Raw genomic sequence first — 23,878 nt, 5'->3', positions numbered from 1 at the left:
GTCACATTACCTGTCTTTGCACTCATGTCGTACACACACACACACACACACACACCTGAAATGAATCCCTCAACTTTTTAGATACATTTACATTCTCATACATTTAGATTTTGGCCTAGAATTGAGAGGGAGGGAGGGGGGAGGTGATCTGACAACAATGCAGACTACGCACCCAGCCCCATTATTGTGCGACTTTCCCCCTATTCCAAGCTTAGTTGCTGCCGCCTACGGTACAGTTCCCCTAGCTTGTAGTGCGGGTTGCCTATCCAGCCACCACCTGGGCTCGTCCCCGCTTACCGTGTTGGCGGTTATAGCCTAGGTTTGACACAATATACTCGTTCTCCCGTGCTCGCTTCCGTTACCTCATATGTAAACACTTGTTCACAGATACAGGCGAACGATGGTAAACAATGGCGGGGTCAACGGAAGCGTCCGATCCCACCCGTCGGCTCTGACCCGTAACGTAAGCCTGTTGTGGTGTGTGACGTCTCGACGGCGCGGAATTTAGTTAGTGAGAGTGGCGTGTCTGCAGGTGTCGTTTTGATGCGATCGGTGGAGCTCTCTGGTGGTGTGTTAGGTGATGTTTTTGGTTTAGTTTGCGAGTGTGGCGACGTGTGTGAATTTTGGCAAATTGCTTTTTTTATGTCTTTGGTAGGTATGGATATGACTGACAGGGTCCACAGTTTTCAGTTGTCGGCTATGATGGGGCACAGTGCGTTGTCTCTAATAAAATCTCTTCAGCTATTCGGATTTTTGGATGAAGTTGTGAAATGTTCAGTATGCCGTGAATAAATGAGGCTTACTGTAAGTTCCGGCGTCTCAGACCTGGGACGGCTGTAAGTGGAGATGTCATAAGGATAACAGGTCAAGGGAAGTGTTCGATCCCAATGTGTGGCTGTGAATGTTGGTATCGGTATCGGGCAATGTTTTTGATCCGGAGCTGCAGTTGAGCTATATAGTCTGTTTAGTGGTATTTGGGGAGTTTTGTGATGTCGGTTTTTTTCGTTGTTTTGCGTGGTTTTGTATGGGGGTGGGTGTCTAAATTTGTTTATATTTAGTTTGTCCCCACCCAAAAAAACCCTAATTCCCGCGCTTTTCCCATTAGTGTCATTAGGCTTTTTGTGGAACATGTGTGTGTGTGTTTTTCGATGTATTTTCGTCCTCATAATGTGTACGTAATGACTTTATCTGCGCCATATTGGAATCGTGGTTTATGCTCGTTCCCGCCATATTTGTGACGTCATGGGTTTGAGCAGACGGGCGGGATCGGACGCTTCCGTATTTCCCAATGGCGGACTGTATGCAAACGCTCGTGTTCACTTCCATTCACTCCATTGTAAAGGAGGCTTATGAAGACTTTCGGCGCGACGACTGATGTCAGTACCTACTTATATCGAAGTCGAATGGCCTCGGTCGGAAACCTCAGCTTTCTCTCCGCACTTAACCCTTTCTACCACACGACATTGCGCTCAGCGCTTTTTCGTACTCGTAAACGAACACTATTGGCCCCAAACATTATGACCACAAGCTTAATAGCGTGTTGGTCGATCTTTGGAACCAAATATAGCAGCAATTCTGTGTGTAATGGATCCAACAAGTCCTTGGTGGATTTCCGGACGTGTGTTGCACCAGATATCAACACACAGGTCACCCAATTCCCATAAATTATTAGCCGGCAGTGTGTGTCCGAGAAGTTGGGGGCCCGATAAAGACCCAAGCGTGTTCCATCGAGCTCAGATCAGGCGAATCTGGTGGCCAAGACACGACGCGAGTTCGCTATCATGCTGCTCAAACCACTATAGCACGATGACACATGTGACAATTATCCTGCTAGAAAATGTCATCGCCGTCGGGAAGGACAGCAAGCATGAAGGGATGCAGGGGGTCCGCAATTGTCAAAAGCCGCTTATTTCAGAGGATTCTCCTCCCCCCCCCCCCCCCAAAAAAAAGAATAATAGTCGAGATTCTGGAACTCGAGTAAATAAAAACAATGCACCGAGGTTATGGGACTATTTAAAAATAAATGCATAAATGCGTCTGAATTATGGAACTCAAATAAAAATGATCATCGTAGTTATCGAACTTGAATAAAAAATTCGTTCTGTTATGTAACTTGAATAACAAAATGGTCAAGATTATGTACTGTTTGTCCACGATAACTGGACGATTTCGCTGGTGCTGCCAGAAACGGAGGAAATCGGCACTAGTTGAAAGAAAGTCATTTGTCTCTGAGCACTGCCAACGTTTAGTTGCCCATAGACGTGAAGTATAACTCTACGCTTTGAAAGGCTTGTTTGCACTAGCAAGTAACTTTTCTGTAAGCACTTGCTGAGGTGTTAACACTGAAACAAAAACTTTCTAAAGTTTACTTCTTCAAGTCGCTGGGGCTACTTAATTTCACGAACTTGCTCCAAGTACTAGCTGCAGAAGGGCAATCTTACTTAAAAAGCAGAGCAGTCGCCACTGTTTCTGCATTATTATTATTAACGAATAAAAATCGTGACAAAACACAAAAATTAACAAACAGATAAAACAGTTTTAGAGGAGTGCATACTGATGTTATCAAGAAACACTACTAAATAAACTTAAATCAGAGGATCTAACCTTACAATAAAACCTTTCTGAGGAAGTCGTGTGCAAATTTTCCGCATCTCTTGTCTATTGTATTACCAAGTATTCGTTGACACCAAGAGATTGCTTTTTAATTAGCCTTGCTTTTTAATTACTCTTCGATTTTTCAAAGAGCGTTTATTACTTTTATTGGAAATGTAATGGATTTATGTTTACAGTCGTCAAGCGATGATGATGATGATGATTATGATCTTGAATCAAACACAGGTGACAGTGATCTTCACTGAACATCATTTTGACAATTCTTTCAGGCATAGTCAATTACCCTTTGTAAACATTAATGCGGAGGCAAGGCCCTTCTCGATGGCCACCGCGAGGATCGTCAACTTATCGTGGACAAACAGTAACTCGAATGACAATACTTAGTAGTGATTACTGAAGTCCAATGGAAAAGACTTCAACAAGGCTCCGGAACTTGAAACTAAAAAGTTGTTCATCGGTGTTATGCCCCTCGAATAAATGGAAACAATACACGGGAGTAATGGAACTCGAACAAAAAACATTTACCAAGGTTACGGAATTCGAATAAAAGGAAAAAGCCTCTAGGGTAGGAGGTGTGTAGAGGTGTACTCACTGCACTCGGCCTCGTCGGTGCCGTCGACGCAGTCGATGGTCATGTCGCAGCGCTGGTGCGGCGGGATGCAGTAGGTCTTGTTCCAGACGTACTGACCGCACGACAGCTGGCCCGGCTCGCAGTCCGGAGGCGCTGCAACACAAACACAAACACAAACTCACTGCAGGCTCGGCACGCTGGATCTGGGCGGGCTGCCCGTAAAAAACTTTCATTCGTGGGAAAGAAGCAAAGTAGGAGGTACAGTGTGTAAACTTTTAGATGGCAGACCTCTCCCTAGTTCTGATTCGGTAGAAGTCGGTAAACGTCGGGAGGCTTCGGTAGGCACGCAGTTTCGACTGCTGCCAACATTACGTAGCTGACTGTGTTGTACAAGGTAGCCAATGTCGTCTGCTTCGTTATTGTTTTGCGTGTTTTTATTGTGCAGTTGTGCTAAACATTATCGAAATGAGTGAAGAGGCAGTTGATGGCCCATCTCGGGAGTCGCCAACAACCCCTACCGGAAGGCCTACGTCTTAGAAGGAAACCAGTATTACGTACAGTGTGTAAACTTTTAGATGGCAGACCTCTCCCTAGTTCTAGATTTTGATGTACAAGACGATTTCAGTTTCGTTTACGAACAACATTTAAAGCGAGTTTTACTTCCAAGCCTTTCGTCTACTTTCGTGTAAGCATGACGCGCAATTTGTAGTGCCAGCACTGCAACTCTCCACTCGCCAGCCAATGCTTGCTTCCTCCTCTTCCAACACTCCCCTCACAACTCTGCCGTCTTACAGTTAACACACTGTACGACAGTTTGACAAATTTGAGGGGAGGAATATCCTCCCAAGAAATAAATGAAACAGGAAGGAATACGAGACTGCGGAAGGCAAAGTGCGCCGGCCGAGGTGACCGAGCGGTTCTAGGCGCTACAGTCTGGAACCGCGCGACCGCTACGGTCGCAGGTTCGGATCCTGCCTCGGGCATGGAAGTGTGTGATGTCCTTATGTTAGTTTGGTTTAAGTAGTTCAAAGTTCTAGGGGACTGATTACCTCAGATGTTAAGGCCCATAGTGCTCAGAGCCATTTGAACCATTTGAAGACAAAGTGTAGCTGAAACTTGTGTTTTGAGACATTTGCATGTGAAGATAACGGATGGATTGTCAGAGGAGTAATTATTGAATCCGTAATTCAATTCGTAAAGTAAAAATGGTTCAAATGGCTCTGAGCACTAAGGGACTTAACATCTGAGGTCATTACTCCCCTAGAACTTAGAGCTAATTGCCGGCCGCGGTGGCCGTGCGGTTCTAGGCGCTCCCGTCCGGAGCCGCGCTGCTGCTACGGTCGCAGGTTCGAATCCTGCCTCGGGCATGGATGTGTGTGATGTCCTTAGGTTAGGTAGGTTTAAGTAGTTCTAAGTTCTAGGGGACTGATAACCACAGTAGTTAAGTCCCATAGTGCTCAGAGCCATTTGAACCATTTTGAACTAATTAAACCTAACTAACCTAAGGACATCACACATATCCATGGCTGAGGCAGGATACGAACCTGCGACTGTAGCTGTCGCGCGGTTCCAGACTGTAGCGCCTAGAACCGCTCGGCAACTCCGGCTGGCGGTTCAAATGGCTCTGAGCACTATGGGACTTAACAGCTGAGGTCATTAGTCTCCTAGAACGTAGAACTACTTAAACCTAACGAACCTAAGGACATCACGCACATCTATGCCCAAGGCAGGATTCGAACCTGCGACCGTAGCAGTCACGCGGTTCCGGACCTAAGCGCCTAGAACCGCTCGGCCACCCCGGCCGGCTTGTAAAGTAAGTTTAAGTGCTTAAATTGTTGTAAACGTTTTCGAGAATGACGAGTTTTGAAAATTTACGCGTGCTCATATGCTTCGCATGGTCGCTAGTATTCAAGGTGTCTGCAGTCGAGCAAGTAAGCGCTCAGTTTCATAATGATAAGGCCTGTGAATCGAATCTCGCTCCCGGTATTTTCTTCTCATTCTCATTCACCGTTGGCAGCGAAATTTGTGAAAGGCGTTCCAAGCTGCACGGGAGAAGGGATGCTCACATAGTCAGTGGGGTGCTACTGAACTTTCGCTACCAACGGCGAATGAGAAAGAGAAGAAAATACCGGCACCGAGATTCGATTCAGAGACCTTGTGCTTCTGAAACTGAGCGCTTACTTGCTCGACTACGGACACCTTGAATACTAGCGACCGTGTGAAGTAAATGAGCACGCGTAAAGTTTTCAAAACTCGTCATTCTCGCGAACGATTTAGAGTTGTATCTTCCTGTTTACGTACGTTGAAGACCTAGTCGTACCTTACACACCCCACCAGTATGCATCAAATCGATGAGGGGGAGTTCGTATGGTCCGACAGTGAGTAGGATAATAATGGGAAATTTATTAATCTGGAAATGAAATGTATCATTTTTCTGAACATCGGAGTGTCTGATTTCGGCGTGACCTTCTAGCCTTCATATCCCTGAACGGTTACTCTACGATTTTTTCTTTGGAGAGGTTCCTGGGATCTTTGCAGACACCTAGCTGAGTGATAAACCGAAAGCTACAACTGCTCCCTCCATGGGTAACATTTCGCAAGTGAATAGTTCTACAACAACTTGCCGAAAAGCGGCAGTTGACATCTGAGCAACAGTGAGTGGAAGGGGAGAGATTGGAGTGGGCGTCGACGACGCCATTTGAGGCGGAAAACAAGCTCGGATTTTGTAAAGAAATAGACTATGTCGTTAAAAAAGGATCATTCAGGCATTTGCATTGACTAATTTATGGAAAACACGGAAAAGCTCAGTTTGGTTGGCTGGACGGGGATTCGAACCGTCGTCCTTTCGTATACGTGTTCATTGTCTTAATAGTCAGTGGGTTTTCGGCTATTTGCACTCGGGACTGCCTGCAGAGGGCGGTTCGCTACATCCAGAAGCACCGCCTCCCATGCGAATAGAGGCCTTAGCAGATCTTTGTAGCTGCTATATACTATCAGAAGTGAGCACTGCTGTAATTCCTCAGCGATACTACCTGCAGTATCAGCAATTCCCCCTGAAATTAGACTGGACTATCTCGATGGTACTCAAAGCCTGCCTTGAGTCTAGACGTACTGACTGTATTCAGCTGTGGTACAGAGTATTGAGAAGAAAGATAAACTTTTAATTACGTCGAAAAAATAAAGTTACTTATACCCCTTTTATATATGGAAATCCGAAGCCACTTACACTAATTTCTCTTGTCGATCCTAATTTATTAATTTTTCAATCACTGTTTTAACTATACTGTTCAAGGTTTTGATTTGAAGAACTCTTTGATTTCTTGTATAGACGTTCTACAGTTTTTATTAGATATTATAAGATTGAAATTCTAGGAGGTATAATTTAATAAAATAATGGAATAAATGATAATAAAATGTTGAAATGCGTGGATTTTTAAAATGTATTGAATTAATGAGATTAATTTTTCGGCATGAATGACAAGCACAATAAGCTGAGCTATGCCTGGAAATAAGTTCGTATTAGTTCATTTTATTTTGCAGGGGGAAGTAGTTTCTTTCTCCGCTGTAGATTTGTGCTTACTCTTCCTTATAGTGCTACGTTTGGTCGCCGTGTTCACCTTCGAAGTCTTGACAGTGTTCCCATTGAGCTTATCGGATCTTCGTAATTTTCCAAAGCACACAGGTAGGCTTCAGTTCTTGTAATTATCGTACTATTTGAAATAACAACTCACACGACCTTTCTGTTAATAAAACAATACTGTATTTTTCTAAACAGTGCACATATGAAATACATACTCCTCACTTATTCATAACGACCCCAAAATGGCGGTCTACAATTACTCGCTTAAAAATGGCGTGCTTCTCCCTCGTTCACTAGCTGAGCGCGAATCCTTCCTTTCTACAACTGGTACTAGAAAAACTCCTCTGGTTTTTAACAACTGAAAATCAAAAATACCTGACGGTAGGCATAGGCTCTATGATGGCTACCGCTTCATCTTTTCTCTTTGCCTTTAAAGAAGACGAAAACATAAAAGAAATGCAAAAGGTTTATCATAGAGGCCTTCGTCTCTTTATAGCCCGGAGAATTTCAGTGTTTCGAGTGAAAATTTTAAAGCATTTGTCTGCTGTAGACAAGTTAACTCGCCATGACCCACCACTTTCCAGGTGCTGAGAACGTGTTTAAACGCGGCCTCTGGGTTTTCCTTAAGGGGCTCCGGAAAGGCTCAAAATCATGAAAAGTTCAATTTTTACTTTTTTGCGTTTTCTGAATCTGCAGACTATTACCTTTTAATATATATATAATTTATTCAATTCCGAAGATTACAACTATTTTTAAATTTTTTTTGAAATGTGTTCTACGTGGACGTGACCCACTGTGGCGCTGTTAAACTGCTGTCAAATGGTGTTATTATTAACGTCCGTGTTCATCAGGTACATTTTAGTGATGTGAGATAAAGTATGTGTTGTGGCTAACCTGTGATGGTTCAATATATATCGCTGGTGTGATTGTCGATTGTTTCATGTTTATTTCCTCTGTCGTTATCTCGAAAATATTCGTAATTAATTCTGTTTCTTGAGTCTCTGTTTTGTTGAAGTATAATAATGAGTAAAAGTAAAGTTATTAGAAATCCTCTGAAGGCTTTTAAGAAAAGGAGAAATGTTGGAAAGCCAAAGGTATGTGTTATTACTGTAAACAATAAAGACGATAACCAAGTGAGTGAACCTAACCTCTCAAGTACACCTGCCCATAGCAGTCAAAGTGGGAAAGAAAATACTTCACAGAAGAAGCTTGGTTCAATGAGTGAAAACTATGAATGTTTTATGGGCGAATCGGATGTGAATGAAATATTTGATATGTCGGTTCTCAGAGGAATTTTGTCAAACTGTGTAAGATGTATTCATTGTAGTGAAGTTGGTCTGGAACTCTCCATAATAAAGCACGTAGGACTTGCTAGTGAAATACAACTGAAATGTGATAAGTGTTCATAAATGACCACCTTTTGGAACAGTGTTGCAGTAACTGCAACTGAAGAAAATGGTAGCAAAATCTACGAACACAACAACGAGCGATGCTTGCTTTAGACAAGGAACGCCTTCGGGCTGCAGACAGGGCTGTAAAGAGTCTAGAAATACAAGCAAGAGTAAACAGGAGGAGGAACAAGAGGAAGCTGGAGGAGGAGTTTGCAGAGGATGAAGATAATCCATCCTATGGACCTGGAATGCACTAAAAAGTTAATCCAATCTTTGTCGCTCGATTCCCAAAACTTTTATTTTCTCATACTAATTACATGTTTTCTAAGGATCTTCCAAACATATTTGTTTCAAACTTTCAGTAAATGTTACACAGTACCTTCTGCATAATTTAACACAGCCTTTTTCCAAAAAACTGTATATTTTTGAATATATAAATAAAAAATTGCAAAAAAATGTTGTGAATTTTCATTGCAATTGAAAAAAATCATCTTTAATAACTGAACTAAAGTTGTAGCCCATATTCCAATAAATAATCTGTAAAAAGTTCAACTTCCTACCTCAAATACTTTGTGAGGAAAGATGTAATTTACAAGTGTTATTTTAACATTGCAAGTATAGGGCGTTCCGGAGCCCCTTAAGTGCTGCTGACGTGTTTATGCGTCCTGTTCCGTCGATGCTCCAAGTGCTGCGGATGAGTTACTTCTAATCTCGGTGAATAAAAACGTTTCGAGTACGTATCGGACAACATATGTGCCTCTTTGCGTGCTATCATTTGTAAAAAAAAAACATCGTTTCGATATCTTGAACCATTTATGAAACATGACGACATGATTCCCAATGCACAGGCAAGGAATTGGGCGCACCGCGTGTGACGTCTGGTGGATATAAAATCCAATAACTCGAGGACGAAATGAGATATCGTTCTGCTCTCAATTTTAAATAAGGTTTCGACATGTTATTTAAATTTCGTACACAGCGATGCATGAGCTAAAATCAACCGTACGCGAAGTTTAGGCAATGTATGTTTACTTCTGCAAAATCTTTAAAATTTCGTGCAATGTTTTACCTAATTTGATGCAGCACAGAAACTATGACGAATAACAAAAAGAAATTTAGACCTTTATCGAGCGAAAATATCAGACTGTAAGACGTGCAAACATAAAATTTTTTCACAGAATATTTTTCTTAAAATCGGATGATAAGTATTTCTTAGTACACAGAAAAACGGTAACATTTCCATAATCCAACAAAACTAGAAGTGATGAAGGACACAAATTGCATTCATAGTAACTGAAACCTTACAACTTTGCCATTTACGATAAATTGATGGCATTTATCATTTTTTTAAAAATTACATCCTTTAGATGGTTCCTCCTGTACGAAATCATTTGTGAAATCTGCTGTTGAGATTCCTCACTGGCCGCTGGACATCTCAGCTGCGATATTGTGAATTGCATCCCGAATACATCCAGGGTTCTTGGTCGAGTGGTGTAGACTTTGTTTTTGAGGTAGCCCCACAAGAAAAAGCACAAACGGATAAATCTGGCAATTTAGGGAGTTATAGAATGTAACCGAATCGTGAGATCACACGGCTGCCAAATAATTCTCGCACATTGCCATTGACTGCCGTGCATTGTGTGATGTCGCTCCGTCCTGTTGAAACCAGGCTTCTTGAACGTTTGGGAAGTTGTTCAATGTAGGTGTAACGAAAGTTCGTGACATCTCCACGCAACGATCGGCACTGACAGTTATTGTGTTTCCCTGTTCATCTGTGAAAAAATACGGTCCGATAATCCCATGTGATGAAACACCCCACCATACTGTCACTTTACTAGCGTGTAAAGGGCGCTCATGAACGTCGTTAGGGTTTGTATTTGCCCAGTGGCGGTAGTTCTGTTTATTCACATAACCTATGAGATGAAAATGTGCCTCATCTGACAGCCACAACTTGTTTAGAAATTCATCGTCATTGTTTATTTTCGTTATCATTTGCTGACAGAATCCTAATAGTAACCGATAACCGTTGTCCTTCAATTGTTGCACCAGCTAGCGTACGAATTGAACACCGTGGGCTCCGTAAGACAGACTCGCGTACAACACCAATGTTCGCTGGAGAACGCACGCTTCTTGGTCGTTTTGTTGGTTTCTTCTTGAGCGCAGATCCAGTCTGTTCAAAGTTATAATCCTAAATCATAAAAACGTCGAAACTCCCTCTGCGCCGCTACGAAACTACCATTGTTTTTATAAAATATTTTTATGCCTAACGCACGCTGTTGTTCGTTCCCAGGCCGCCAAAACCGCACGAGTGGTGGACTGTGAAGAGCGGACAAATTGAATAGCTGGCCGGCGGCCATTACAGTGGTAAACTGACGCGCGGAGTTCGAATGTTTATACATCGCTTTCGGTTATAAAATGCCTTCACTTGAGTTAGGTCACAAACATAATGCCTCATTTAAATACGTTACTACAATATACTTTTTAATTTATGAACAAACAGCAACTAGTCACTGTTTATGAATTTATCTTACGTACTACATGGAATCTGCCGTAGCTAAAAGTTATGTACTGGCCCCCTAGCAGTTTTCGTAGTTCATTTACGACAGATGTAAGCAAAATGCATCAACATACTCGAAGATTTGCCCACTATATTAATAGATATTTTCTGACTCTACCTTGCTTTAGATTTTATATATGGCATAGTGCTTTGGCAACTCACGACCAAATTATCAAGTTTCAACCTAACCTAGACCATGAAAACACTACCGATCAGTCAACTTTCTTCAAAATGATCAGAACATATAAAACAGTATTCTGTCGGTCGGAAATCTTGCCTCCTGACAGCGTGTAACCATTTTTGTAACAGCTGCGTTTTTGAGAAAGGAAACCTGCAAATAGATGCACAGACATTATGCTAATACCGTGTTACAAAAACATTTATTAAGCGACTGCACTGACATACAAAACAACTTAAAATATCCACATACCTGTGAAATGTAATATTCGTTCCTTTCTCGAATTTATTTGTACAATTAATCGCTGCACAACTCTTCACCATTGTACTTCTTTTGATTGGAACGTACAGACAGTAGAATTACGAGTAACAAATACTGTATGTACGCCCCAACAAATATACAACGTTAAATCAGGCTCTTCATAAACAATAATACTACACAACGCATCAGACTAAAACCACTATAATGGCGTCCAGCCGAAGGTTCAAATTATCCCTCGACTGCAGCGCCATCAGTGAGTCTAGTTATTTTTTTACAAGGTCTTTGTTCGTTCCACTGATCGAAGATAACCGAAATGGCGGACTGTTTACACCGTAACTGTCACGAATCCGCAGTGCTGTCATCTGCCCATTGCTGCCATTACTCATATCAAACATTTCCGTTATTCTGTGTCGCCCTGTATTAGGCAAGCAGTACAGTGACAACAAAGCTGCACTGGGCACGGAATGAGAAAGCACGTCTGTAGCAATTTAACGGTTAATCTTTCTGACACATTTAAGGTTTTAGTTGCTTCGAGTTAAAATGCTGTCGGTCACAGCTGTACGTAATAGGTCTGTGTAGGTACAGCGCTACGGGTCAAATCGCGCATAATGCGTCGTCTGCAAAATTCATGTGTGGCCGTGTGGGAGCTGTGTCCGCCCCCGCAAAATCCGAGCGTCGCGGCTGGCGCCGAATGGTGATATGAATTTATTAGCGGCCAGGCACGTTACTGTTTAATGCGGTAGACCGCCGCCCGCGGCGCTGTTGCAGCTGCTCGCCGCTTATGGCGTCGGACACCAACTGACACACCACCCAACGGATGTGCCCGGCCCGTAGCGTACGCAACTTGGTTGCTTAATTAGTTATAGGTATCATATTCATGACAAACGTTATGATATGGAACATGTTAACTGAAAGAAAATGGTGCATATACTTCACAGAAAATATATTTTGTGATTTGGTAAAGGCTTTCGATTAGTTATAATATTATAGTGAGTAGTCACCATACTTCATCTCCACACAGAATCTAATGTGTCATGTAGACCCCATAGTAACTAGTGGTCAGAATTAGAAGCCATCAGACACACCACAGGCTTTTGTATGTCCATCCTTATAGTAGGAGGTCTCTGGAACGACGGCCGTTTACTATCGTGACAAATAAAAACACCTTCAGCTGTCCTTATGATTTTCTTTTGTTTTGTGACTACCAGTTTCAACGGTTCAGTGCGTCATCTTAAGGATGTTTTTGATGCGGTGCAGGTTGATATGCTCCCCATGCATATCACATCAGTTGCCAGCATTACTGCATACGCAGATAATGTGTCAGCACTCCAACCATCAACTGGAGTGTGTTTTCTAAACCCATGTTGACTGTGTGCCAGTACACCGTTTTCTTCGAGGTAATTTATAATGTTCGAACACAGTATATGTTCCCGAATCCTGCTGCATATCGACGTTAATGATATGGGCCTGTAATTAATTGGATTACTCCTACTACCTTTCTTGAATATTGGTGTGACCTGTGCAACTTTCCAATTTGGGTATGGATCTTTCGACGAGGGAACGGTTGTATAGGACTGTCAAGTATGGAACTAATGCATCAGCATACTCCGAAAGGAACCTAATTGGTATACAGTCTGGACCAGAAGAAGCTTTTATTGTGATTTACGTTGCTTCACTACTCTGAGGATATTTACTCATGTTGGCAGCTGATCTTCATTCGAATTCTGCAATATTTGCTTCGTCTTCTTTTGAGAAGGCATTTCGGAAGGCTGTGCTTAGTAACTCTGCTTTGGCAGCACTGTCTTCGATAGTATCTCCATTTCTATAGCACAGAGAAGACATTGATTGTTTCTTGTCGCTAACATACTTCACATACGACCAGAGTCTCTTTGGATTTTCTGCCAGGTTTCGAGACAAAGTTTCGTTGTGGAAACTGTTCTAAGCATCTCGCATTGAAGTCCGCGCTAAACTTCGAGCTTCTGCAAATGATCGCCAATCTTGGGGATTTTGCGTCTGTTTAAATTTGGCATGTTTTGTTTCGTTGTTTCTGCAGCAGTGTTCTGACCTGTTTTATGTACCAAGGAGGATCAGCTCCGTCGTTTGTTAATTTATTTGGTATAAATCTCTCAATTGCTGCCAATACTATTTCTCTGAATTCAAGCCACATCTGGTCTACACTTATATCATTAATTTGGAAGGAGTGGAGATTGTCTCTCAGGAAGGCGTCAAGTGAATTTTTATCTGCTTTTTTTTTAATAGGTATATTTTTCGTTTATTTTTGGAGGATTTGGGGCTTACAATATTCAATCTCGCTACGACTACCCTGTGTTCACTAAACCCGGTATCCGTTTTGATCCTCGTTATTAACTCAGGATTATTTGTTGCTAAGAGGTGAAGCGTGTTTTCACAACCGTTTACTATTCGCGTCGTTTCATGATCTAACTGCTCGAAATAATTTTCAGAGAATGCTTCTAGCACAATTTCGGATGATGTTTCATGCGTACCTCCGGAATTAAACATGTATTTTCGCCAACATATCGAGGGTAAATTAAAGTCACCACCAACTATAATCGCAAGAGTCGGGTACGTGGTTGAAATCAAGCTCGAGTTTTCTTTGAACCTTTCAGCAACTGTATCATCTGAATTGGGAGGTCGGTAAAAGGATCCAATTATTATTTTATTCCGGTTGCCAACAATGACCTCTGCCCATACTAACTCATAGGAAGTATCTACTTCAATTTCGCGACAAGTTAAACTACTTCTGACAGCAACAAACACGCCACCCCCAACCGTGTTTAGCCTATCCTTTCGGAACACCGTTAGGTTCTTAAGGTTTTTAACATGGCTGTCAATCAGCGACTGTTGTATAATACAAAATTTTGAAAAACACAGCCCTCAGTCGCGAACACAATTAATTTGTAACCTAGGTTTCGGTGTAACAAGGGCCACCTTCTTTGGACAAAATTAAAACTTAATGTTACAGCATAACGTACCAAAAAATACGAAAGCTGCGGTCATACCTGACAGCGTCAAATAGAATTAAAATGCAACAGAGATGCAAACCACTAGGGGCTGCCATGTGTCCTCTGCTATAGTCAACACAAAACCGTTAGGTTCTCCGTAAAAATTTCGGCTCTTATATCCGGCTTTAGCCAGATTTCAGCGCCTATAACGATTTGATCATCAGTGCTTTCTATCAGCGCTTGGAGCTCTGGTACTTTCCCAACACAGCTACGACAATTTACAACTGTTATAGCGATGGTTCCTGTACCTACATTCTTCCTGTGTTCGGCCTGCACCCTTTGTGGCTGAAGCCCTTCTTGTGTTTAAAGTTTGACCGTGGCAGAGCATTTAAAGAAAACTTGCCACTCCGTAAATATCATTCATGTCAATACAGTTCCTTTATTTTGGTTCGAAATGGTTCAAATGGCTCTGAGCACTCGAACCTGCGACCGTAGCGGTCACGCGGTTCCAGACTGGAGCGCCTAGAACCGCTCGGCCACACCGGCCGGCTCCTTTATTTTGATCCACCTGTTTTTTTATTTGAACTTTAAATTAGGAATGATGTTTTGCCCCAACCTTTATTATCAACGGTCCTGCCTGAAGCCGGGAATGTTGAACCGCTGCTAGCCCAGAACAAGGAGAAAATATCATTGTGATATCAGTTCGGAAATCAGCGCTGTTACCTGACTTGGAGATACCAACAGATGCCCAACAGGGTATCCGCCACTGACTATCTTTTTCATGGCAGCCGCAAATGGTGCATCTTCTCAGATTACCGAACAAGTAAAGCTACTCCATTCGTAGGGGGGGGGGGGGGGGCCGTTAGCGCCGGAGTATAAATTTCCACCTATTCTTCTCGCTTTTGGAGTGTAAATGCAGCTAAATTACCGGTAGGGATCCAGAATACTCTCCAGCGAGCGGGGGAGCCCGAGAGGAAAGGGCGGAGCAATAATAACAGTGTAGAACAGGGGGCTGGCCTTTCATTCGACCCTTGGCTGGGCTCGTGCGTTCGCCCATTCATTAGGGCGGCCGCTCCGGCAACCACAACCGCTCTAATTACGAGCGCGGTAACGGCGTTACACCGCGCCAAACCGCCCAAACCACTACCAGCCGTGCGGCGAGCAGAGGACACGAAACTATCTGGCGTAAAGGGACAAACGTGATCGATGTAATGACGAGAATGGAACAGTAATCTGGCACATATTCTTCGACAGGAATTCACTTACGGAATGGAAGTCGTTAAATCATAACACCTTGTCCGAATGCCACCATACTGTTATTCCAATATCTCTATGTCTGCAGGCTATGTTGATTAAAGTTTTTACATACATACTCGGCAAGCCGTCGCACGTTTCATAGCGGAGGGTATCTTGTACCCCATTACCAGTCTTTCCCTTTCCTGTTCCACCCGCAAATGGGGCGTGGGAAAAGCGATAATCTATAAGGCTCCCTATGAGTCCTAATTTCTGTTATGTTGTCTTCTGCATCTACATCTACATGATTACTCTGCAATTCACATTTAAGTGCTTGGCAGAAGGTTCATCGAACCACAATCATACTATCTCTCTACCATTCCACTCCCGAACAGCGCGCGGGAAAAACGAACACCTAAACCTTTCTGTTCGAGCTCTGATTTCTCTTATTTTATTTTGATGATCATTCCTACCTAAGTAGATTGGGCTCAACAAAATATTTTCGCATTCGGAAGAGAAAGTTGGTGATAGAAATTTCGTAAATAGACCTCGCCGCGACGAAAAACGTCTTTGCTTTAATGACTTCCATCCCAACTCGCGTATCATATCTGCCACACTCTCTCCCCTATTACGTGATAATACAAAACAAGCTGCCCTTTTTTGCACCCTTTCGATGTCCTCCGTCAATCCCACCTGGTAAGGATCCCACACCGCGCAGCAATATTCTAACAGAGGACGAACAAGTGTAGTGTAAGCTGTCTCTTTAGTGGACTTGTTGCATCTTCTAAGTGTCCTGCCAATAAAACGCAACCTTTGGCTCGCCTTCCCCACAATATTATCTGTGTGGTCTTTCCAACTGAAGTTGTTCGTAATTTTAACACCCAGGTACTTAGTTGAATTGACAGCCTTGAGAATTGTACTATTTATCGAGTAACCGAATTCCAACGGATTTCTTTTGGAACTCGTGTGGATCACCTCACACTTTTCGTTATTTAGCGTCAACTGCCACCTGCCACACCATACAGCAATCTTTTCTAAATCGCTTTGCAACTGATACTGGTCTTCGGATGACCTTACTAGACGGTAAATTACAGCATCATATGCGAACACCCTAAGAGAACTGCTCAGATTGTCACCCAGGTCATTTATATAGATCAGGAACAGCAGAGGTCCCAGACGCTTCCCTGGGGAACACCTGATATCACTTCAGTTTTACTCGATGATTTGCCGTCTATCACTACGAACTGCGACCTTCCTGACAGGAAATCACGAATCCAGTCGCACAACTGAGACGATACCCCATAGGCTCGCACCTTGATTAGAAGTCGCTTGTGACATTTATGTGAAAGTTTCGTTGGCGGCAGCAGAATCGTACTGCAGTCAGCTGCAAATGCCGGTTGTCTACATTTTCTCAATAGTTGAGATCCTGAAGCCTCTCCGTAATACTTACGTGTTGATCGAACCTCCCCGTAACAAATCTAGCAGATCGCCTTTGAATTGCTTTTACGAGGGTTGGAACTTTAATCGTGGCAACTATTTATTTACGGCTCGTACAAAATAGATACGTTTTTCAAAGTTTTACTGACCTTCAAAGTAGTTACCAGCATAGTGTATAACCCGTTGCCAGCGACGTGGAAGTCGTAGGATACTCTTAGCAGTGCCAGTTGTGTTGACAGTTCGAGCGGCGCGGTCTATTGCCCAACGAATTTGTAGCAGATCTGAAGCGAATGCCATGAAGTGTTTCCTTTAGTTTAGAAATCGAGTTGAACTCACGAGTTGAACTGAGGGAAGTGCAGTAGGTGGTATAGCACTTAGCAGCCCCATCAGTCAAGCAAATCAGTAACAGCTTGCACTGTACGTGCTTGAGCATTGTCCTGCTGAAAGTGTCATCACTTGTGTCTCCAAGCCGGTCGTAGGTTGTGTTGCAAAAATGAGCAGCATAGAGACAGAAGCGATGACACTTTCTGCAGGACCTGACCACCATTTTGCAGGACAATGCTCAAGCACGTACAGTGCAAGCTGTTACTGATAGAATTTGAAGGAAAATCAGCATTGGCCGTATTTTGTCGCTTTATTGTCAGCAAAATCGATTTTCGGTCACTTAGTGACCATCCCAGTGCTGTAATATACAGGGTGATTCAAAAGGAATACCACAACTTTAAAAATGTGTATTTAATGAAAGAAACATAATAAACCTTCTGTTATACATCATTACAAAGAATATTTAAAAAGGTTTTTTTCACTCAAAAACAAGTTCACAGATGTTCAATATGGCCCCCTCCAGACACTCGAGCAATATCAACCCGATACTCCAACTCGTTCCACACTCTCTGTAGCATATCAGGCGTAACAGTTTGGATAGCTGCTGTTATTTCTCGTTTCAAATCATCAATGGTGGCTGGGAGAGGTGGCCGAAACACCATATCCTTAACATACTCCTATAAGAAAAAATCGCAGGGGGTAAGATCAGGGCTTCTTGGAGGCCAGTGATGAAGTGCTCTGTCACGGGCTGCCTGGCGGCCGATCCATCGCCTCGGGTAGTTGACGTTCAGGTAGTTACGGACAGATAAGTGCCAACGTAGTGGCGATCCATCCTGCTGAAATATCAATTGTTGTGCTTCTTGTTCGAGCTGAGGGAACAGCCAATTCTCTAACATCTCCAGATACTGTAGTCCAGTTACAGTAGCACCTTCGAAGAAAAAGGGACCAAAAACTTTATTGGCTGAAATGGCACAGAAAACGTTCACCTTAGGCGAGTCACGTTCATACTGAGTTGTTTCCTGCGGATTCTCAGTGCCCCATACACAGACATTGTGACGGTTGACTTTCCCGTTAGTGTGGAAAGTTGCTTCATCACTAAACACAATCTTTGAAACGAAAGATTCATCTGTTTCCATTTGAGCAAGGATAAAATCACAGAAATCGATTCTTTTAATCTTATCAGCTGCAGACAGTGCTTGAACCAATTTCAGACGATAAGGTTTCATAACTAACCTTTTTCGTAGGACTCTCCATACAGTTGATTGTGGAATTTGCAGCTCTCTGCTAGCTCTGCGAGTCGATTTTCCTGGGCTGCGAACAAATGCTTGCTGGATGCGTGCTACATTTTCATCACTCGTTCTCGGCCGTCCAGAACTTTTCCCTTTGCACAAACACCCATTCTCTGTAAACTGTTTACACCAACGTTTAATACACCACCTATCAGGAGGTTTAACACCATACTTCGTTCGAAATGCACGCTGAACAACTGTCGTCGATTCACTTCTGCCGTACTCAATAACACAAAAAGCTTTCTGTTGAGCGGTCGCCATCTTAGCATCAACTAACGCTGACGCCTAGTCAACAGCGCCTCAAGCGAACAAATGTACAACTAAATGAAACTTTATAGCTCCCTTAATTCGCCGACAGATTGTGCTTAGCTCTGCCTTTTGTCGTTGCAGAGTTTTAAATTCCTAAAGTTGTGGTATTCTTTTTGAATCACGCTGTACAATTAAAGTTGAAGCGGGTACAACAACGCCGAGTCAACGTACGTCATTTTTGGCGATGCCGCGAGCACCAGTGACGTCACAGCCGGCAGCTAGTGTATATAAGTGGCGTACCAACCCGCCCACTGGCAGCCACAACACTTGACAATGGCCAAAGTGTACCCCGCCGAAAGCTCGTGTAATTTTAATCACTTGACGGAGCTGGAAACCAGAGAACTTTTTATTCAGTGTTACCTCCGCGGGGCTCTGCAGTGTTATGCGTGATGCCATGTTGACGTACAACGAACGCCTTCAGGGTATAGCAATTTTAACGTCTAGCTATGTTGCTGTAAATGTCGTGTGACTAGGGCCTCCCGTCGGGTAGACCGTTCGTCGGGTGCAAGTCTTTCGATTTGATGTCATTTCGGTGACTTGCGCGTCGATGGGGGTGAAATGATAATGATTAGGACAACACAACACCCAGTCCCTGAGCGGAGAAAATCTCCGACTCTGCCGGGAATGGAACCCAAGCCCTTAGGAGACAAGAAGGGTCGTCGATCAGATGTGCAAAAGTATAGATCTATATCTCTGACATCGATCTGTTGTAGAACTTTAGAACATGTTTTTTGCTCGCGTATCATGTCACTTCTGGAAACCCAGAATCTACTCTGTTGTAGGAATCAACATGGATTCCGGAAACAGCGATCGTGTGAGGCCCAACTCGCTTTATTTGTCCATGAGACCCAGAAAATATTAGATACAGGCTCCCAGGTAGATGCCATTTTCCTTGACTTACGGAAGGCGTTCGATACAGTTCCGCACTGTCGCCTGATAAACAAAGTAAGAGCCAACGGAATATCAGACCAGCTGTGTGGCTGGATTGAAGAGTTTTTAGCAAACAGAGCACAGCATGTTGTTATCAATGGAGAGACGTCTACAGACGTTAAAGTAACCTCTGGCGTGCCACAGGGGAGTGTTATGGGACCATTACTTTTCACAATACATATAAATGACCTAGTGGATAGTGTCGGAAGTTCCATGCGGCTTTTCGTGGATGATGCTGTAGTTTACAGAGAAGTTGCAGCATTAGAAAATTGTAGCGAAATGCAGGAATATCTGCAGCGGATAGGCACTTGATGCAGGGAGTGGCAATTGACCCTCAACATAGACAAATGTAATGTATTGCGAATACATAGAAAGAAGGATCCTTTATTGTATGATTACATGATAGCGGAACAAACACTGGTAGCAGTTACTTCTGTAAAATATCTGGGAGTATGCGTGCGGAACGATTTGAAGTGGAATGATCATATAAAATTAATTGTTGGTAAGGCAGGTGCCAGGTTCAGATTCATTGGGAGAGTGCTTAGAAAATGTAGTCCATCAACAAAGGAGGTGGCTTACAAAACACTCGTTCGACCTATACTTGAGTATTGCCCATCAGTGTGAGATCTGTACCAGGTCGGGTTGACAGAGGAGATAGAGAAGATCCAAAGAAGAGCGGCGCGTTTCGTCACGGGGCTATTTGGTAAGCGTGATAGCGTTACGGAGATGTTTAGCAAACTCGAGTGGCAGACTCTGCAAGAGAGGCGCTCTGCATCGCGGTGTAGCTTGCTGTCCAGGTTTCGAGAGGGTGCGTTTCTGGATGAGGTATCGAATATATTGCTTCCCCCTACTTATACCTCCCGAGGAGATCACGAATGTAAAATTAGAGAGATTCGAGCGCGCACGGAGGCTTTCCGACAGTCGTTCATCCCGCCAACCGTAAGCGACTGGAACAGGAAAGGGAGGTAATGACAGTGGCACGTAAAGTGCCCTCCGCCACACACCGTTGGGTGGCTTGCGGAGTATAAATGTAGATGTAGATGTAGATGATTGACATTCTGTCGTGCTGACCACTCAGCTACCGGGAGCGGACGGCTATGTTACTGACGTGCAAGGATTGGAGAGTTGGTGGCGTTATGGTTCTCATCCTAGCGTCAATGACCTGGGGAAAACTCCAAACTTTTCGGCAGTGCCTCGTGATGCGTGGCCAAGTTGCTGCGGCTCATGGTGTTCCATCCGAGCTGCTTCAACCTCTTTAATGGTCTCGCCGGGATGGTAAACATTACTGCTCCTTCGCAGTGAAATGCGCGCAGACCCAAGAGCCCGGGGCAGGTCGTGGGGAAGAAAGCGAAAACGTAAGCAGGAAGCTGCTGGCCACTCCGACAGCCGGCCGAGTGGTGCCGGGTCTTCAGAGCCCGTGTCAATTGGGGACAATCACGGCCCGTCACTGACGGCTGCCTAGCGGCTCCGGCCGGGTCAAGTTCGAGGTCACACCGGCATCAAACGCTTCCCGCCGCCACTCGGCTACAACAACTGACAGTGATCGATCGACTTTGGTGTTAACTCTTCTTCTGCTCCTTGTGTTTTGGCCATCTAGGCAGCGCGTGACAGCTCCTGCTGCTTCGCATTTGCTGTTTTTCGTTTTTTTTCCGCTATCGTCTCATCTTCTCCGCAGTCCATGTTTCACTACCATACAGTGCTGTACTCCAGACGTACGTTCCTAGAAATTTCGTCCTCAAATTAAGGCCTATATTTGAGACTAGTAGACTTCCCTTGGCCAGGAATGCCCTTTTTTTCATTGCTAGTCTGCTTTTGATGTCCTACTTGCTCCGTCCGTCATTGGTTATTTGACTGCCTAGGTATCAGAATTCCTTAACTTCATCTACTTCGTGACCATCAATCCGGATGTAAAGTTACGCGCCGTTCTCACTGCTGCTGCATCTCATTACTTCCGTCTTTCTTCCATTTACTCTCAGTCCATATTCTGTAATTAGATTTTTCATTTCGTACAGCAGATCATGTAATTCTTCTTCACTTTCACTCAGGATAGCAATGTCATCGGCGAATCGTGTCATTAATACCATTTAACCTTGAATTTTAATTCCACTCCTGAACCTTTATTTCCATCATTGCTTCTTCGATGTACAGATTGAACAGTAGGAGGGAAATACTACATCCCTGCCTTACACCCGTTTATTAAAAAGAGTGGACGACCAAGAACGAAGTGCCCGGATTACCGAGCACTTCGTTCTTGGTCGTCCACTCTTATTATTGCCTCTTGGCTCTTCTACATATTGTATATCACCCGTCTCTCCCTATAACTTACCCCTATTTTTCTCAGAATTTCGAACATCTTGCTCACCATCAAAACATCAATATAGAAGTAAGAAAATAGATCATGAAAGCATTTGTTTGGAGTGTGAAACTTTGACTATAGGAAAACAAGAGAGAAGACGGCTAGAAGCACTGGAGATTTGGTGCTACAGAAGGATGCTGAAGATAAACTCGAGAGACAGAGTTACCAATGAAGAGATGCTGAGAAGGATACAAGAAACCAGATCTCTCAGGAGGCACATCCAGACAAGAAGAGACAAACTTGTAGGACACATTTTAAGACACAACAGCTTCATTGGAACAATAACAGAACGATCATCGAGGACGGCTGATGATGTTATACATGCAGCAGATTATGAGTGATGTTGGATCCGCTACAAATGCGGAAATGAAGAAAAAGACAGACAGATGAGGGGATTTGCCTACTGCTGTAAACCAGCCTCACTGTTGAACACTAAAGAAGAAAGAAGAAGAGCATGCCTTTAGTACAGTAGATACAACTGCCGATGACAGAAACAAAAGGGTATTTCTAACGCTACCAAAACATTAACGTTGCCACACACTCGTGTGAGACAGCGTTGTCAGCACCTGACAGCTTAAGAAGGATCTCATTGTGGGTGTCCATTTCTCGAGCAGGTCGAATCGTTCCTGGAATCTGGACGATTTCCAGAAAATCTAAAGTGATTCCTTGAGAGTGATAACCTCTCCACTATCCGGCATGCTCCAGTGTTTTGTAGTCTCGTCGATAAACATTCAAAAGAGAACTGGGAAGAAAGAAACAGTGTAGTTAAACTGCCTTCTCTTTGCAGACGGTTTTGCTGTGTTAAAGGGAAATCCAGTAGATATCGAAGTACAAGACAGCATCTTGGAACAAGCAGTCAGTGGAGCATGTTTAAAAATGTCTGTAGTGAAAACAAAATTTATCACTAACATAAAAAATGCGCCAAAAGCTTTACAATTAGACACTAGTCAAATAGAAAAGGGCATAAAGTGTATGCATACAAGATAATTGACGAGAAATATATACTGTAATTGAAAGGATGCATGTAACGGAAAAGATATATGGAGTAATAAAAAGTACGTGCAGTAAAAAGTGCGTAACAAGAAATGCAAAGACAGTGTATTACAACACGATAGTAAAACCAGAATCCCTCTACGCAACGCCGGCCGGGGTGGCCAAGCGGTTCTAGGCGCTACAGTCTGGAACCGCGCGACCGCTACGGTCTCAGGTTCGAATCCTGCCTCGGGCATGGGTGTGTGTGATGTCAAATGGTTCAAATGGCTCTGAGCACTATGGGACTCAACTGCTGAGGTCATTAGTCCCCTAGAACTTAGAACTAGTTAAACCTAACTAACCTAAGGACAACACAAACATCCATGCCCGAGGCAGGATTCGAACCTGCGACCGTAGCGGTCCTGCGGTTCCAGACTGCAGCGCCTTTAACCGCACGGCCACTTCGGCCGGCTGTGTGTGTGATGTCCTTAGGTTAGTTAGGTTTAAGTAGTTCTTAAGTTCTAGGGGACTGATGACCTCAGAAGTTAAGTCCCATAGTGCTCAGAGCCATTTGAACCATTTGAACCTGTACGCAACAATACATGAAACAAACCAGAATATTAGTGAAAAGACTCGTAAGAAAAATTTAAGTCCAATAAGATGAGAAGAAGACTGGAACTTAAAAAGCAGTTATGAAATATATCAGAATATAGGAAAAACGGCCGGCCGAAGTGGCCGAGCGGTTAACGGCGCTACAGTCTGGAACCGCGCGACCGCTACGGTCTCAGGTTCGAATCCTGCCTCGGGCATGGGTGTGTGTGATGTCAAATGGTTCAAATGGCTCTGAGCACTATGGGACTCAACTGCTGTGGTCATAAGTCCCCTAGAACTTAGAACTTCTTAAACCTAACTAA

The 23,878-nt window shown here is 43.5% G+C and overlaps 1 protein-coding gene across 1 annotated transcript in view; it reads right to left on the bottom strand.

Moving 5' to 3' along the window:
* LOC126475165 (low-density lipoprotein receptor-related protein 2) overlaps positions 1–23,878 on the bottom strand; it is a 217,079-nt gene that overhangs the window by 173,455 nt on the left and 19,746 nt on the right. Inside the window, exon 2 of the mRNA XM_050102790.1 lies at positions 3,206–3,337. Within this exon, the coding sequence (XP_049958747.1) occupies positions 3,206–3,337 (132 nt within the window). The remainder of the gene's footprint in view (positions 1–3,205; positions 3,338–23,878) is intronic.

The sequence above is a fragment of the Schistocerca serialis genome, chromosome 4 (genome assembly GCF_023864345.2).
Source record: "Schistocerca serialis cubense isolate TAMUIC-IGC-003099 chromosome 4, iqSchSeri2.2, whole genome shotgun sequence".
Taxonomy (NCBI): domain Eukaryota; kingdom Metazoa; phylum Arthropoda; class Insecta; order Orthoptera; family Acrididae; genus Schistocerca; species Schistocerca serialis.
The sequence above is the reverse complement of the archived record's forward strand: the minus strand, read 5'-3'. Positions and strand labels throughout refer to the sequence as shown.